Source organism: Nelumbo lutea, chromosome 5 (genome assembly GCF_056320005.1).
Source record: "Nelumbo lutea isolate HS-2025 chromosome 5, American lotus-T2T, whole genome shotgun sequence".
In the NCBI taxonomy this organism is placed as follows: Eukaryota; Viridiplantae; Streptophyta; class Magnoliopsida; order Proteales; family Nelumbonaceae; genus Nelumbo; species Nelumbo lutea.
Window position 1 is genome coordinate 34,608,639 of NC_142688.1, and position 16,834 is coordinate 34,625,472.

Sequence of the window (16,834 nt, forward strand, 5' to 3'; positions counted from 1 at the left end):
CAAATTAGGAAACAAACTCTTCAAAGACCGAAAGGATAAGTGACCTAATCGATTATGCCAAAGCATAACCGGACTAACAGACTGAGAAACAAAAGACTTCTTATCTTCATGATCTTTCCAATGAGAACTCTCTCCAAGCAGATAGATCCCATTCGTCTCACGGCCAGTCCCAATCACCTTCCTTGTCTCCAAGTCCTGAAAAACACATCGGTCAGGGAAGAAAGTTACTGAATAGTTCTAATGTTTTGTAATACTACTGACTGAAAGCAAGTTAGTATCAAGCTTAGGAACATGCAAAACTAAGGATAAGGAAATGGTATTAGACAACTTGATGTCTCCCTTTCCAGAAATGGGAACAAGGGAACCATCAGCAATGGACACTTTATCTCTACTAGAAGATAAGTGATAGGTAGTGGACAGTGATGGCAAGCTAGTCATATGGTCAGATGCACCTGAGTCTATTACCCAACAATGTTCAGTGTTACCTGGAGCTGAAGCATGGTAAGCTGAGGCCCGAGTACCTGAATGAGCAAAAGTTGATGTGGAAGGAGCTGATGATGACTGAGATGATTGAGCTGAATTCCCAACTTCCTTTTCCAACTGTGTTAGGGCAGCCCAAACAGCAGCTAAGGTGTCTAGAGGTGTGCCTTTTGTGCCCGATGAGGATGTAGAATCGGTATTAACAGCCATATGGGAATTACTCCTTTTGTTTCTCAGTTTTGCTGGGACTAGATGAGGGTGCAGCTTCCAACATGTGTCTTTAGTATGTTTAGGTTTCTTGCAGTGTTCACACACTAGATCCCGCTTATCTTCCTTCTTTATATCCCTTTCTATATCACCCCCAGACTTAGGTTTAACTGCTGCCAAGGTTGGTGGGAAGGGCTGATGCTGCATCATAACCTTTCTCCTAGTCTCTTCACTATGCACCAATGAGTAGGCTTTAGATAAGGTCACACTGTCCCTTATTAGTATCTGCCGTCTCACAATATCATAATCAGAACTCAGACCAGCTAGGAATTCAAAAACCCTATTAGTCTCCACTTGCTTTCTATGAGTCTGTGCATCCTTCTGACTTTCCCACTCAAGTGTTTCTAGATGGTCAATTTCATGCCACAAGGATTTCAAAGTAGAGAACTAAACGAAGACTGGTTTCTCTCCTTTCTTGAGGTTATTAACCTCACACTTCAATTCATAGGCCCTAGCAACATTAAGGGTTGGGAGTAGGTCTCTTTCATGACATCCCAAATTTCCTTGGCTGTTTTTGCCCACAAATAGTTTCGGCTGATATGTGGCTGCATAAGTTGCACAGCCATGTCATAACAAAGTAGTTCTCCTAAACCCATTTGGTATACATTTGGTCCTCCTTAGATGGTCCTTTCTCATCTCCCAATAGGTAGCTAAGTTTTCCTCTACCCCCAATAGCCATCATGGCCGATTGGGCCCATTCTAAGTAATTGGATCCATCAAACCTCACGGTTGTAATCTGAAATGCATTCTCAGACATATAACCAGAATTGCTAGTCCCAAAAGCACTCTCCCCCTGATTCTTGAACTCCATTCTTGGTTAAGAATCAGCAATCAAAACCTTTTAAAGCTACTGTAATAGGAAACAACACCTAAGCAACTGATAACAGCTGGCCTAGGTCTTCCACAAACAAAAGGAAACAGAATTCTGTATGAACTCAGAGCAGATCTGATCTGAAACCAATCGACAATTCTGAATGTTTAGGGTGAACCCAGTTCAGATCTGATCTGAAACCAATCGACAGGTCTGAATTTTAGGGTTCTCTCAAAACCCTAAAGAGAAAAAAAAAGTTTCAGCCGCACCTCTCAGAATAGACCAAGATGGTTCTTTCAAGGTTGTTCTCAAGCAAAAAACTTTGTGAAAGAAGATCTCTGGCTGCCACCTTCTGTCTGATGTGAAACCCTAATCTTGGGGATCCAAAGCCTTTTCTAATTCTTCCTGACTACTAGAACTCTCCCAGCCTTCTACAATCTTTTTAGTAGTAGCCGCACACTACCAGTAGCCTCCAAGAATCAGCCGATCCTCCTTAGTCTCCCAGCCCTAGGCAACTCTCATGTGGTTGGCTGGGTCAGACTCACATGAGAAACCCTAATCCTTGCTCTGATACCAAGTAGTCGATCAAGACTACAATCGGTCTTGAATCTGAAAGTAAAAGAATAGATTTCAGAAGGAGAAAAGATGAGGAAAAGAGGGAGAAAAGCAGAAGCACACGTAGGGTTTTAGAAAAGGAGAGAGAGGGTCGAATCATCTGATCTGCCGACCCACTCTTAATATTTATATGTTTACTAATTGTAAAAAAGGCTGAATTGCCCTTATTGCTTACATGGCAAATAAACTAATAATAAAGCTGAAATAACAATAAAACTGAAATAACTACCAACTAACACTGACATAACTAACAAAGAATACATGCTGTGCTGCCATACGAACACAGTGGGGACCACAGACGTGGGGTCCACATCAATGTTCTCTACAGAGTGGAGTCAACTCGAGAGTATTGGAGTCAACTTAGGAGATGACAATCTATGATGGATGGAAATATAATAAGAGAAAAGGGGAGTTCCAAGTTCAATGCAGACCATGATTACATTTTGTGGTGCCCAACTATACCTCTTGAATTAATGAAAGAGATAATGAACTTTTCTTAAATGTGTGATCCGTTGTACGTACATTATTTTTAAAACTCTCTTACACAATTTAAAGTTACATGCTGAAAATATACCCAAGCTTATTTCTGCATGTTTGGTCAAAAACTTCAATTGTAACATGTGTAAGATTGTAGGCGATGGATTGTTTCTAGATGTAAAGACAACTAAGTTTTATTGTTTGACAAGTTTTTTTTTTTTTTTTTGATCAATAACTGTGAATTGAATTAAGATTATGAAAAATTACAAAGCAAGGGAGCTAAACAATCTTAACTCCCGAGTACAACCATTGAACACAAAAAAAACAATTACAATACAGCCCAAAATATAGAGTTTTTGTTCACCCCTTGCCTAGCTAGACCATCTGCCAATGAGTTTGCACTTCTCTTTACCCATGTTTATTGAATTTCAATGTCCTTAGTCAGCCACTTAAATTTTCTATTTTAGATGTAAATCAGTCCTAAAAAATTAGGTGTAAATTTGAAAATTAGAGAGAAAAAGGAAGAAGAAAAGTAAGAGCAGCAGTGCAAGAGAAGAAGATGGCGAAAAGAGGAGGAAGAAGAAGAAATTCAATGTAACATGTGTAAGATTGCAACATGTGTAAGATTGCCTTCATTATAGAACTCTTATGAATCTAGTTGTAAAGACAACTAAGTTTTATTGTTTGACAAGGTTTTTTTTTTTTTTTTTGATCAATAACTGTGAATTGAATTAAGATTATGAAAAATTACAAAGCAAGGGAGATAAACAATCTTAACTCCCGAGTACAAATGAACACCAAAAAAACAATTACAATACAGCCCAAAATATAGAGTTTCTGTTCACCCCTTGCCTAGCTAGACCATCTGCCAAAGAGTTTGCACTTCTCTTTACCCATGTGCATTGAATTTCAATGTCCTTAGTTGGCCACTTACATTTTCTCTTTTAGATGTAAATCAGTCCTCAAAAATTAGGTGTAAATTTGAAAATTAGAGAGAAAAAGGAAGAAGAAAAGTAAGAGCAGCAGTACAAGAGAAGAAGATGGCGAAAAGAGGAGGAAGAAGAAGAAAGGTTTGAATTTTTCTTCCCTTTCTTCTCTAATCCCTTTTATTAAGAATTAATGTTAAAGTAATTACAAGTATGCATTTAAGTGGGCGGCCATCTAGGCAGCAACATAAAGAGATCAAACAAAAATAAATAACATGCCCATTAAGAGAGGCCCATTAGCTAACAAGAAAAAGAAAAGATATTACAAGAGAGGATACTAGGACCCATTCGGCCCAGTCTCTTTACACTCCCCTTCAAGCTGAGCATAGATGTCAATCATGCCCAGCTTGCTTATATAGTGTGTCATTTTCCCTCTCGGAACTCCCTTGGTCAAGATATCAGCCAATTGTTCATCTGATGTGATGAATGGCAAGCAAACTTCGCCTGAGGAAACTCTTTCCTTTATAAAATGTCTATCAACCTCAGTGTGCTTAGTTCTGTCATGTTGAATAGGATTATGTGCAATATTGATAGCTTCTTGATTGTCACAGTAGAGCATCATTGGATTCTCGTAGTCAACCCCCAATTCTTCTAAAAGGGATCGCAGCCACAGTAATTCTGACACACCATGTGCCATTGCCCTGTATTCTGCTTCAGTTGAGGATCTAGCAACTACAAACTATTTCTTACTCCTCCATGACACAATGTTCCCAGCGACCAGAGCACAATAACCTGAGGTGGATCTCCTATCATTAATACATCTTGCCCAATCAGCATCAGTGAAAGCTTCCAGCTTCATGTGTCCATGTTTGGCAAATAAAGTACCTTTCCCTAGAGTACCTTTCAAGCAATACAGAACCCTTTCTGTAGCAGCTAAATGAGTATCTCTGGGAGAATGCATAAATTGACTAATAACACTTACTGCATAGGAAATGTCTGGCCGAGTCATGCAAAGATATAACAACTTCACAAGCAGTCTCTGAAACACCCCCTTATCAGATAAAAGGTCACCATCTATAGTAGAAAGCTTATGATCGGGATCAATAGGAGTGGAGATTGGTTTAGCTCCAAGTTTACCAGTCTTAGCAAGGAGGTCAAGGACACATTTACGCTGAGAAATGAAGATACCGTCCTTAGATCTAGCAACTTCAATGCCCCCAAAATACCGAAGATCTCCCAAATCTTTGATCTTAAATTCAGAGTTAAGAAATCTTTTTAGTTTACTGACCTCTTGAGTGTCATTACCCTGACCACAATATCATCAACATAAACTATCAAGAAGGTCACTAGAGAGCCATTTCTCTTCAAGAACAGGGTATGATCAGATTGAGTTTGTGTGTAACCAAAGGAGACAAGAGCAGCCCTGAACCTCTCAAACCAGGCCCGAGGAGACTATTTGAGATCATAAATATATTTCTGCAGTTTACACACCTTGCTTTGCATTTCCTACCCATACACCCCTGGAGGCAAAGACATATAGACCTCTTCATGTAGGTCTCCATTCAAGAAGGCATTTTTAACATCAAACTGGTGTAGGGGCTAATCAAAAGTAGCGGCTAGAGATAACAAAATCCGGACTGAGGTCATCTTAGTTACATGAGCAAATGTCTTAAGATAGTCAATACCATACATCTGAGTGTAGCCTTTAGCAACCAGTCTAGCCTTAAACCTCTCAATAGATCCATCAGAGTGATATTTAATGGTAAACATCCATTTACAACCCACTGGTTCCTTCCCTTCAAGCAAGTCAACAATATCCTAGGTATGGTTCTTATGCAAAGCATCCAGTTCAGCCATCATAGCATCCCTCCATTTAGGTTTAGATAAGGCTTCCGGTACGGACTTGGGTATCACATGGGAAGAAACTGAAGCAAGAAAAGAGTAGTAGGAAGGAGAGAGAAGGCTGTAAGACAGGCGTTTGGAGATACAATGGGCTGTACACTTCCGCTTACCCTTGCGGAGAGCAATAGGAAGGTCAAGGTCTGGGAAAGATGTAGATGGGTCAGAAGAAGGCTGACCTGTTACCTCAGTAATGATGGGAGGAACAAGAGGCTCTTTTGTAGGAGTGAAAACAGCATGCCCATGTCTGAATCTGTGCCTTTAGTACCACCTTTGGAGAACAGGATGAGGAGGAATTATAGGAGAATGAGGTGGAGGTGGAGGAGGAGGAATAGGAATATCGGAGGGAGGTCCAGTGGGAGAAGTAGACACCTCATGAGAGGACTCAAGAGGAATGGGAAGAGGAATAGCTGGAGACATAGCAAAGGGCTCTTCAGATTTCTCCCCCTCAGGAGAAATACTAAAGAAAGGAGTCAACTTAGCAAATGTGACATCCCGAGATACAAAGCGGGTGCCACTAACTGGATCAGAACAACAATATCCCTTCTGTGTAGAAGCATATCCCAGAAAAACACATTTATGAGACTTAGGTTCAAATTTGTTCCTTTGATGGCTATGAACATGCACATAGCAAGTGCACCCAAACACACGGAGAGGAAGAGAAAAAATATCCTCATCCGGGAAGAGAAGGCTAAAGGGGGTTTTGAAGTTAAGAACCCGGAAGGGCATACGGTTGATCAAAAAGGTAGCAGTAAGAACAACATCTCCCCAAAATTTTATAGGAACATGGGATGCAAACAGGAGGGATCTGGCAACTTCAACCACATGTCTGTTCTTCCTTTCCACCACTCTGTTCTGTTGTGGAGTGTAGGAACAAGAACTTTGATGAATAACCCCAAAAGTTTCAAGATAGGCGGAGAGGGTTTTCTCAAAATACTCCTTAGCATTATCAGAATGGATTATTTTGATCCGAGTGTTAAACTAGGTGAGGATGAGTTCATGAAATTTTTGCACAATAGCTGGTACTTCATCATTGGCTTTCATGAGATAAATTCAAGTGTAATGAGAGTAGTCATCAATAAAAAGGATAAAGTACCTGTAACCCCCCGAGTTGGCAAATGATATGGCCCCCACACGTCAGAGTGAACAATATGAAAAGGAGAAGGAGATCTTTTATTGCTTATTGAATAACAATGTCTACAATGCTTTGCCAGTTCACACGACTCACAATGAAGACTCGATAAAGACACTCCCTTAAACATATCTGGATATTGTGCCCTCGTAGGAGGTAACCTTGTCTCTTGGAAGAGTAAGAAACAAAGTGTTGTTTCCCACTCTAATGCCGAAGCTGAATACAGGTCAATGGTTAATGGAGTGGCTGAAATCCTATGGTTGAAATCACTACTTGAAGAGTTGGGTATTGATTATGAGAAGCCCTTGATGCTGTATTGTGATAATCAGGCGGCTATTTATATAGCTCACAATCCGGTGCAGCATGACAGAACTAAACATATCGAAGTTGATCGACATTTTGTCAGAGAAAGGGTCTCATCACAAGAAGTGTGTCTACCTCCAACATACTACTCGCAGATCTTCTCACCAAGGCTGTTCCAAGGAAGAAGTTAGAGGCAGACCTATTCAAGTTGGGAATGACAAATATCTATTCCCAACTTGAGGGGGAGAACACTGATGTTGGCCCCATGGTTGTGGTCCCCATTGTGGTCGTATGACAGCACATGTAACCTTTGTTAGTTATGTTAGTGTTAGTTGGTAGTTATCTTAGACAGCTTGTTATTTCAATTTATTATTTGTTTTATTTTCCATGTAAGCATTAAGGGAAATTCTGTCCTTTCCTACATTTAGTGGACATAATCTATAAATATTGAGAGAGTGGCGGCGGCAGATTCATTCGATCTGTCCTCCTTTCAAAACCCTTGTGTACTTCTGCTTTCTTCTCCTTTCTTCTCCCTCTTTCTCTACTTTCCTCAATCCGAAATCTTTTGGAATTCAAGACAAATTGTAGTCTTGGTCGACTATTGGCTTTATTCTTGCATGTGCAAAGTATTCTGTAGGTGGACTCTGTAGCTGAACCTGCCGCCTACTCTCCTCACTACTTATCATAGCGTATGCCTGGGAAAGAGTAACCTCATCTTTGGCCAGGATATTTTGCCTAATGATGTCAAATGCAGGGTTGAGTCCAGTGAGAAATTCAAACACCCTATTTCTCTCCACCAACTTCCTATACATTTCAGCATCATTCTTACTCTCCCATACAACTGTCTCCATAACATCAATTTCTTGCCATAGGATTTCAGTATGGAGTAGTAGATTGCTACACTCTTCTCCCCCTGTCTTAGGTTCTTCACGTGACTTTTCAACTTGTAGACTCTGGCTACATTCAACTTCTGTGAATAGGTCTCAGTAACACTGTCCCATATCTCCTTAGTCGAAGACATCCAAAGATAATGCTGACTTATATGAGGTTGCATAGAGTTGACCAACCATCCAATGATAGTATATTCTCCTGCATCCATTTCTCAAATTTAGGGTCTGTCTCTTTGGGTTTCACTTTACTACTCGTGAGATACCCGAGTTTTCCTCTATTACAGACATAAATTCTTATAGACTGTGCCCAAGCAAGATAATTTGTCCCATCTAGCTTGATTGTGGTCACACCAGTCAAAACGGAATCTACCAAGGCCGAAAACTAGCACTTGCTTGAACTCACTTCCGTATGGCTCCATTAATCAAACGAATATCAAAGAATCAGAAATTTGGTCTATATAAACTTATTTGAAGTCAAACCAGAACCCAGATGCTTGAAAACTTGGGTTTTACTCCATCCAACTGTTGGGGAGGAAGAGAGAAGATGCAGCCGCTCCTACGAGAGCTTCCCAATCTCTTCCAAATCTGAACCACCCTCCTTTAGGAGTCAAAAGACACCTCTCAAGCACAGAGTGCCACACCCAAAGCTTCACCTTTACCTGTACCTTCGAAAATCTCTAGTCGGCTAGGGTTTTGGGCAGCAACAGAACAACACCACTTCTTGGCAATATCCAACCAGATTTAAACTCTCCAAACCCTATAGCAACTAGGCCAGAGATCCTTTGAGCTATAGAGAACCTATCTCTCTATACACTCTCTTAATCTAAGGGTGTATGGGGAGAAAGGAAGAAAGAGGCCTGCTCTGATACCAAGATGTAAATCAGTCCTCAAAAATTTGGTGTAAATTTGAAAATTAGAGAGAAAAAGGAAGAAGAAAAGTAAGAGCAGCAGTACAAGAGAAGAAGATGGTGAAAAGAGGAGGAAGAAGAAGAAATGTTCGAATTATTCTTCCCTTTCTTCTCTAATCCCTTTTATTAAGAATTAATGTTAAAGTAATTACAAGTATGCCTTTAAGTGGGCGGCCAGCTAGGCAGTAACAGAAAGAGATCAAACAAAAAGAAATAGCAGGCCCATTAAGAAAGGCCCATTAGCTAACAAGAAAAAGAAAAGATATTACAAGAGCAGATACTAGGACCCATTCAGCCCAGTCTCTTTACACTTTTCATTGCTGTAATCCATAGCTGCAAGTATCTCAACCCTTAAGGAATCTCCCACCCCTATTGGTCCATTAAAACATAGCTAACAGGTTCCCTTGTTCATCTCTTATTGCTCTTCCTATTCCGGATGGCCCTGGACTGCCCATACTGGTGCCATCAAAATTCAGTTTAGTAAAGCCATGAGGTGGAGGAATCCAGCAAGAGCTTGAGGCCTTATTAGCTGAAGCTAATTCTGTGATCTCCTTCCAGTTTCTTAGCAACTCATCAACTGAGAATTCTGCAAACAATGCCAAAGTTTTCAACCAATGCATCACCCTAATATGGATGACCTCCAATATTACTTCCAAGCTTCTCTCCTTTTTTGAAAAGATCCGTGAATTCCTCTCCTCTCAAACAGTTCAACAAACTGCAGCCCTAATACATCTCCACATAATCTTGGCCCTTTTTGTTGCCCAATTCGGCATGAAAGTGAATAAGCTTTGCACATTCAAAGGGGGGGTCCACCTGCACCCAAACAAAGAAGTAAACCATTCCCAAATGACTTTAGTAAAACGACAGGAAATTAGTAAATGGTATCCAGACTCACCATCAGCTTTCAGAGAGCACACCAGTGAGGAGACAAACAACTACTGGGTCTTTTTCTTGAAGTAAATCTCCTGTATAAACTAGTGAGGAGACAAACAACTGTTTGACAAGTTTTCAATGTAGGCATATCCTAGTGTTTCAAATTAATGAATATCATTTTTTGCATCCAATATTTTGATCTGACCCAACTGGTGCTTCTGATATTTATGTCATCAAAATAAAAAAAGGGTGAAAGAACTATAACATAGCCCTGAAAATCAATAGACTTGGCTTAATTTTCACTCAGTTGATATTGTGCAGCGGTGCCTTTCAACTAATCATATTTTTGGTTGCTCCAAGAAAGAACATATCTGATACTCTTATTGTTTTTCTTTCTTTGCCTATGTATTCTTTGCCTATCTTCCAAAATTTCTTCTTCAGTTAGCATCTGGGAAAAGAAATTGTGTTAGCATTTGGTTTTCCTGTACACCATAATGTCTACATTTCATGTATTGTTTCTATCACCGAGAAACATGTTCTCTTTGGGACACAATGTTTATCTTTCTCCCAATTCATTGGTCAAGAATACATTTATTGTTTCTTCTTTCTATTTTATTGCCTGAAGTTCCATTACATGCACCTCTTAAAAACACTGAAGCTACATTCTTCTTTCCACTTCTTATCCATGTGGTGGTGTCCCTTGATGGTTTCTTAGCTAAGTTTATAGAAGGCATAAATAGAAATAATATTACCTCAGTCCTTTCTTCTAAACCATAGGGCTCGTGGTCTGGTTCATCACCTTCCAATTCAGTCATAGAGAAGCCGTTAGCAAACCAACCAAAGTCCGGTGAATGGGAGATTGATAAAAGATTTTTAAAGCTAGGAGAAAAAATCGCTTCTGGATCTTGTGGAGATTTGTAAGTTCAGACTGATATTATTATGATTTGCTGCTTCTGCTGATTTCTGTTGCTAACATCACCTTAACATTGATGCAAGATATTGTGGAGTTTACTCGGGTGAGGATGTTGCTGTTAAAGTGCTTAGATCTGGACATCTAAATGAAACTTTGGAGATAGAGTTTGATCAAGAAGTACGGATCCTAAGGTAAAAAATAAATAAAAATTATCAAGTTACTAAGTTTTCTTTCTTATTAATTAGTTCTCCGTTCTAATAACTGTTGTGCTTTCAGAGAACATGTGAAATTCTATCAAGTTTTTAATGCACAACTATCCAATAAGTTTCTTTTTTATCAGCAGCAGTCAAGAGAATTTTATTAATACTTATAAATAGAATTTACAGATTACAAGAAGGTTGGGAAGTCCGGGATGGGTGATAGATCACCCTGCCCTCAATCAATTAATACATTACAATTCAGCCCAGTAAAGTCTTTCCTACTTGCACCCTATTTTGCAAAAGCATCAGAGAACCCATTGGCTGATCTATGAACCCAACAGAAATTTGAATTCAGGTCCATTTCCAGCTGTCTGATTTCTCTCATGTAGATCCTGAATTGCCAATATTCTTTGTTTTTTTTTTGTGTCATCCAGCCCACCGCTATCTTAGTCACCTTCCACCACAATGTTCATTAGATTCAGCCACCCTCCACTGTAGCCAACAATTCTTCTATCACCTCCTTGACCTCGTGGGCCTGAATATAACATCATGATAGACCCATTATGCTCTCTCAAAACCCCTCCAAAACTTGTCAACTCCAAATACCTTAAGCAGCAGCCATCAAAATTTAATTTTATCTCGAAGTCGAAGGCGAAGCTATCCAATACCACTCTCTACACTGATTTGGATTAGCTGAATTGTGTAGTGGGCTGTGGAACCTTTGCTCAATGCACTGTTTGATCTCTTCCTTAAGCAGAAACCTTTGCTTAATGCACTGTTTGATCTCTTCCTTCTTTTTTCTTTGTAAACTTTCAGATGTTTGACGGGAATTTTTCTTGACACCTTACATTCTTCCAATAAAGCCTAAGAAGTCAAAAAATTTAACTTTATATGAGGATTCCCCTGTAGAAAAATTCTCCTGGAAACATGATCTTAGATTATGGATTGCCCTCACTGTCTTGCTATAATTAAATGAATTAAGTCAAACTAGTTATTAGTCCACTCAATTGAGTTTTTTTTTTTTTTTTCCTCCGTTTTTCTGGTCAGTAGCTAAGCCATTTCTTGATGGTTTCTAATATGCAATTGGAGAAGATTGACAACTAAAATCATTAAAACCTTTAGTCATCTTTTTTGTCCCAAATACTCAATTGTTGCCAAAAACCTTTAATTTGGATTAAAGGTGGTTGACAAAGGACATGGAAGTGAGGCTCCATTGGGTCAAAAGAAGTGCTAATTCTTTAGCTGATGCTTTAGCCAAACAAGGGGTGGGGAGAGATCAACTCTTTTGGGCTGGCACAATTGTAAGAAAAAAGGAAGAGCTTTTTGAGAGAGAGAGAGAGAGAGAGAGAGAGAGAGAGAGAGAGAGAAGCAGTTTTATCTCTCTTTGTTTGTATTTTCTATCTGTACTCACTGTTTATATTTCTTTATTAATAAAACTCACTGTTATTGATCAACCAAAAAAAATATGGATTTTGTATTCCATCTGATATATTAACTATTCCTTGTTTTTCCCCTATGTAAATGTCACAGGGAGGTTCAGCATAGGAATGTTGTTCGGTTTATTGGAGCATGCACAAAACGTCCAGAACTGTGCATAGTGACAGGTACAGAACTTTGTTTGGCATAATTAAGGTTTTCTATTTTGTCTTGACGGTTTCATATGGAAATCTCCCCACCCTCAACAAAGGTTTCCTAGAATTAGGCACACTATTTGAATGTTTGAATGTTTCTTTTCTGTCTTTATGATGGAATTTGTTGAACCTTAATCCACATAAATTGAGATTGGTATTTCAAAAATGTGGTTTTCTGTGATGTAGATTATGTATGCGTAATAATCTCAACTAAAACTCAAATTAAGACCAATTCTTTGTGCAACTGATTTCAATTTACGTAACATAAATGAGACTTATCTATGCAAGTTTCTAGCTTTGGAGCATTTCATTTAGGGCACATCTGTAGGATGCAGTCCTATAGGGGTTCCAAATGGATCAGGTAAGGGTTGAAGCTTTTTAGCCATATAGTTTAAGAAAGCAGAAAGAAAGGGGGAATTTAGAGGGGAAAAAAACTTTATAGAGTGAGAAAGACCTTTTAGGGCTGCTTGGTTTGGTGGCAGCTCTTTTATGGACTATTTGGGAGGAAAGAAATGCCTGAATCTTTCAAGGAAAGGAAAAGAATCTCTCTGAAGTAAAAGGGTGCATCTTGACAAGGGCAATCCTTTGGCTGAAAACTTCAGCACTTTTTGAGAATTACTCCCATGATGATTTCAGGATTAATTGGGCAGCAGTGGCTTCCACTTCTTCTCAAAAGAGTAGAATACAAGTTAGTTGGATACCCCCTCTGGAGGGTGCTGTGAAATTGAACTTAGATGGGAGTAGTCAAGGGAACCCATGACCCTTGGGCATAGGAGGGATTTTGAGAGATGAGGATAGCAACATTCTTTCCTTATTCTCAGGACCAGTGGGAGTTGGAGACACTACAGGGCTGAGATACTAGAAGCAGTATAAGGAATATGGCTTGCTAACCAGCTTGGAGTGGAGAATTTGTTAGTTGAGGGAGACTCTAAGGTGGTTGTGAGTTGGTTGTCGAATCCGGATACTGTTAATTAGGATTTTACGGATCTCTTATGAAGAGTTGGATGGCTTACAAGAAACATGTCAGTTAGTTTTCAGTGGGTTAGCAGGTCAGCAAATATTTTGGCTGATTCTCTTGCTATACAAGGGGTTTCAAGGGCTTCTTTGTATTGGGCTACTTTGTAAACTGATTTCTATTTAGTGTGAGTTTTTGCTTTCATCCTTAAAGAGGAGGTTGCAACTCATGCCTCTTCTTAGGTGTTTGTATGCTCACTTTTTCTCTATTAAAGATAATTTCATTCATTTATCAAAAAAAAAAAAAAGAATGTAAGAGATTCTAGGGCATACGAAGACACTTAAAGAATATAATTATTAGGCTGTACAACCAATACTATCCAAGGTGAAAAACCAGAATATTTACTAAGAAAATAAGCAAAGCACTCAGAGCATGGATCCTTTCATTGCTTGTGAGGCTAAAATTTGCTTCTTTGCTTTTTCCTTGGGCTACATGTCATTGGATGTGGAAGATAATTTCCAAATGGTGATAAGGTTGTTAAGAGGAGGTGATGGGCTTTAGGTTTTTTGACATCATGCTAGAGAGGTTAGGACCCTAGCTTCAAAATTGTTATTCCTTCCGCTGGGATCATACAACTGCTAACTCAGAGTTAGATGTCTATGGAAGGGGTCACTCGAAGTTGTAGAGCGATTGGGCCAAATGGGCCTTAGTTTTTATTTATTTATTAGTAGCTTTATTTCTACTGTACTGGGCCTTCTTTATGGGCCTCAATACTTATTCTTTTTTATGTTCTTTGAGTCATCCACCCAACTAGGGCCACTCATGTAACTTTACATCTTTTATTATTCAGCACATCCTCTTCCCTTTTCTTCCATTCTCTCTTCCTCTAAATCTCCATCAGAACTTCTCTTTCATTCATTCTTAATTCTTCTTTCTTCTATGTTTCAGATTTATTGCTGGTGTGATTTGCAACTTGGTATCAGTTCCCATCTTCTTTAATTTCTTTTTTTATTCCCATACATAGTGTGTATGGAGAATTGATTGGCAGCTTATAGAGCCCAGTTTGGGAGGGTTTTTGGGAAGGAATTTACCCTTAGTTTGAGGCCAAGACAGGTTCTTAGGAAATTTCTCGAAACCCTAGATAACTAGAGAATCTGAATTAAGGGTTCTAGAGACACTTTGAAGTTGGTGCTTGGGGCTTGAAGGGAAGCTTTTTGATCTTCTTTGAGATCAGTCTAGGTTGGAAAGAGTTTTGGAGTCCTTGGTAGGAGTGGCTAGACGCTCTCTCCTCCTGGGTTATCGGGTCCTATGAAACCCTTGTTTTGGGTGGTTGAGTAGTAGTTTTGGCTTCATGTCAGTAATTCTTGATTAGTAATATCCTATTTTAATTTTCATTTGTTTCCATTTAGGGCCTCCTTGTTTGCTCTGATGTTTGACATCTAAAAGTGCAATAATTACATTAATATATATTGATATTGGTGAACTTTTCTTTCCTCTGAACTCTGAATGCAAATAATGTTGTTCTGAATTCTGAAATCTGAACTTTGAAAATTGTCAAAAATTCATTTTAACCCCATATATGAGAATTTTTGTTTGTCTATGCAATTCAATAAAAAAATAATTATTATTATCATGATTAATAATTAGTAAATAATAAATAATAAATAATAAATAAAATTATTATTATTATTTAATAATTGATAATTATTAATTAATAATCATTAATATAATATTTGATAATTAATATTTAATTAATAATTAATTTATAACTAATACTAATTTTTATAATAATTAATTACAATAATTATTATTCATTGAAATTAATTAATAGTAATTAATAATAATTATTATTAATGAATTATTAATTATTGTGAAATAGTAATTAATAATTAATTATAATATTAATTATTTAATAATTAATTATTATAATACTAATTATTATCATAATTCATTAAAAATTAAAAATTAATAATTATGACTTAATAATTTTTATTAATTAATTATTAAATTTTCATAATTCAATAAAGAAATAATATTAAAAATTGTTATAATGATTAATAGATAATTAATATTTAATAATAACGATTTTAATAATTAATAAATATTAATTAATACTAATGAATAGAATAGTTAATGATTAATTGACAACTAATATCTAATAATTAATAATTAATTAAAATTTAATTTATAACTAATACTAATTATTAGATTAACTAATTAAGAATTAAAATTAGTAATTATGAATTAATAATTAATTATAATGAATTAATAGTAATTAATAATTCATAATTATGGTTATCATTAAATAATTGTTAACTTTTTGTAATTGAATAAAGAAATAATATTAAAATTTGTTCTATTGATTAATAATTAATTAATCTTTAATAATAATGATTATAGTAATTAATAATTATGCTTTATTTAATAATAATTACTAATTATGAATAACAATAACAATAACAATAACAATTATTATTATTGCATATGAGGTCCTTGAGTTATAAGGAAGGAGAAGTGTTTTGTATTTTGGGGGTAACATTGGAAAACAAAAAAATGTAAGATTCCCCTTTAAGAGATAAGAGGAAATGAACAACCATTTTCCTCTTAAAGTTGTAAGATTCCTCTTAAGAGGTAAGAGTTAAGAGGAAACAAACAGGTAGCCAATGGAGCAAATAGGAGGTGAGACAAAATATCCCATAGTAAAGCTGGATGGAACAAATTTTTTGGTATGGTCTCAGTCTACAAAGATTCATGTCTATTGTAAAGGGAATTGAGGGTACATCACCGGGAGCAAGAAGAAACCTAAGGAGGATGGCGATGCCTATAAGAGGTGGATGTTGGAAAATTACGCAGTAGTAAGCTGGTTAGTAAGTTCCATGCAACCTCATATTAGCTAGCATTTCTTGTGGATGGATACTGTGAAGGAGGTGTGGGATAGTGTTACGGAAACCTATTCCTAGAAGTTGAATGTTGCTAGGGCCTACAAACTAAAGAATGATGTGAACAATCTAAGACAAAGGGAGAAGCCCTTAGTTGTTTACTTGTCCATGCTAAAATCTCTTTGGTAAGAGATTGACCTTATGGAGACTTTTGTGTGGGGGTGCACAAAAGATGTTGAGACATATAGGAAGTTAGTGGAGAGAAATTGGGTCTTTGAGTTATTCACTAGACTTAATCCTGAATATGATATTGTGGGACAAAACGTTTTAACAAAAGATGAGGTGACCCTGTCTCAAGCCTATGCTATGATTAGTAGTGAGGAGAGTAGGAGACTGGTTCAGTTTGTGGAACCTCAAGTTGACCACTATGCTAATGCCAAGATGAAACCAAAGGTTAATATTGGGAAGAAGGATGTTGTGTGTGAGTACTGTGAGAAGCCTAGGCACACTAAGTACACATGCTGGAAGTTGCATCTAGAGCTCGTGCCTTATGTAGCCACTTCTTCACAGTGTGAACATGGACCAAGTGTTGAGAAATCTGTGGGGGAATTGCTTGCAGCTACTAGGGCTAAATATGAGAAATATGGCCGAATAATCAATGATTTGGAGTCTATG

The 16,834-nt window shown here is 37.6% G+C and overlaps 1 protein-coding gene across 2 annotated transcripts in view; it reads left to right on the forward strand.

Annotated features, from left to right (window-relative positions):
* The window catches only part of LOC148851624 (serine/threonine-protein kinase STY8-like), a 77,405-nt gene that overhangs the window by 35,378 nt on the left and 25,193 nt on the right, over positions 1–16,834 (forward strand). For both annotated transcript variants that reach the window (XM_088947891.1, XM_088947890.1), the window contains 3 exons: positions 10,359–10,498; positions 10,578–10,685; positions 12,225–12,298. In XM_088947891.1, coding sequence (XP_088804017.1) covers positions 10,359–10,498; positions 10,578–10,685; positions 12,225–12,298 — 322 coding nt within the window. The remainder of the gene's footprint in view (positions 1–10,358; positions 10,499–10,577; positions 10,686–12,224; positions 12,299–16,834) is intronic.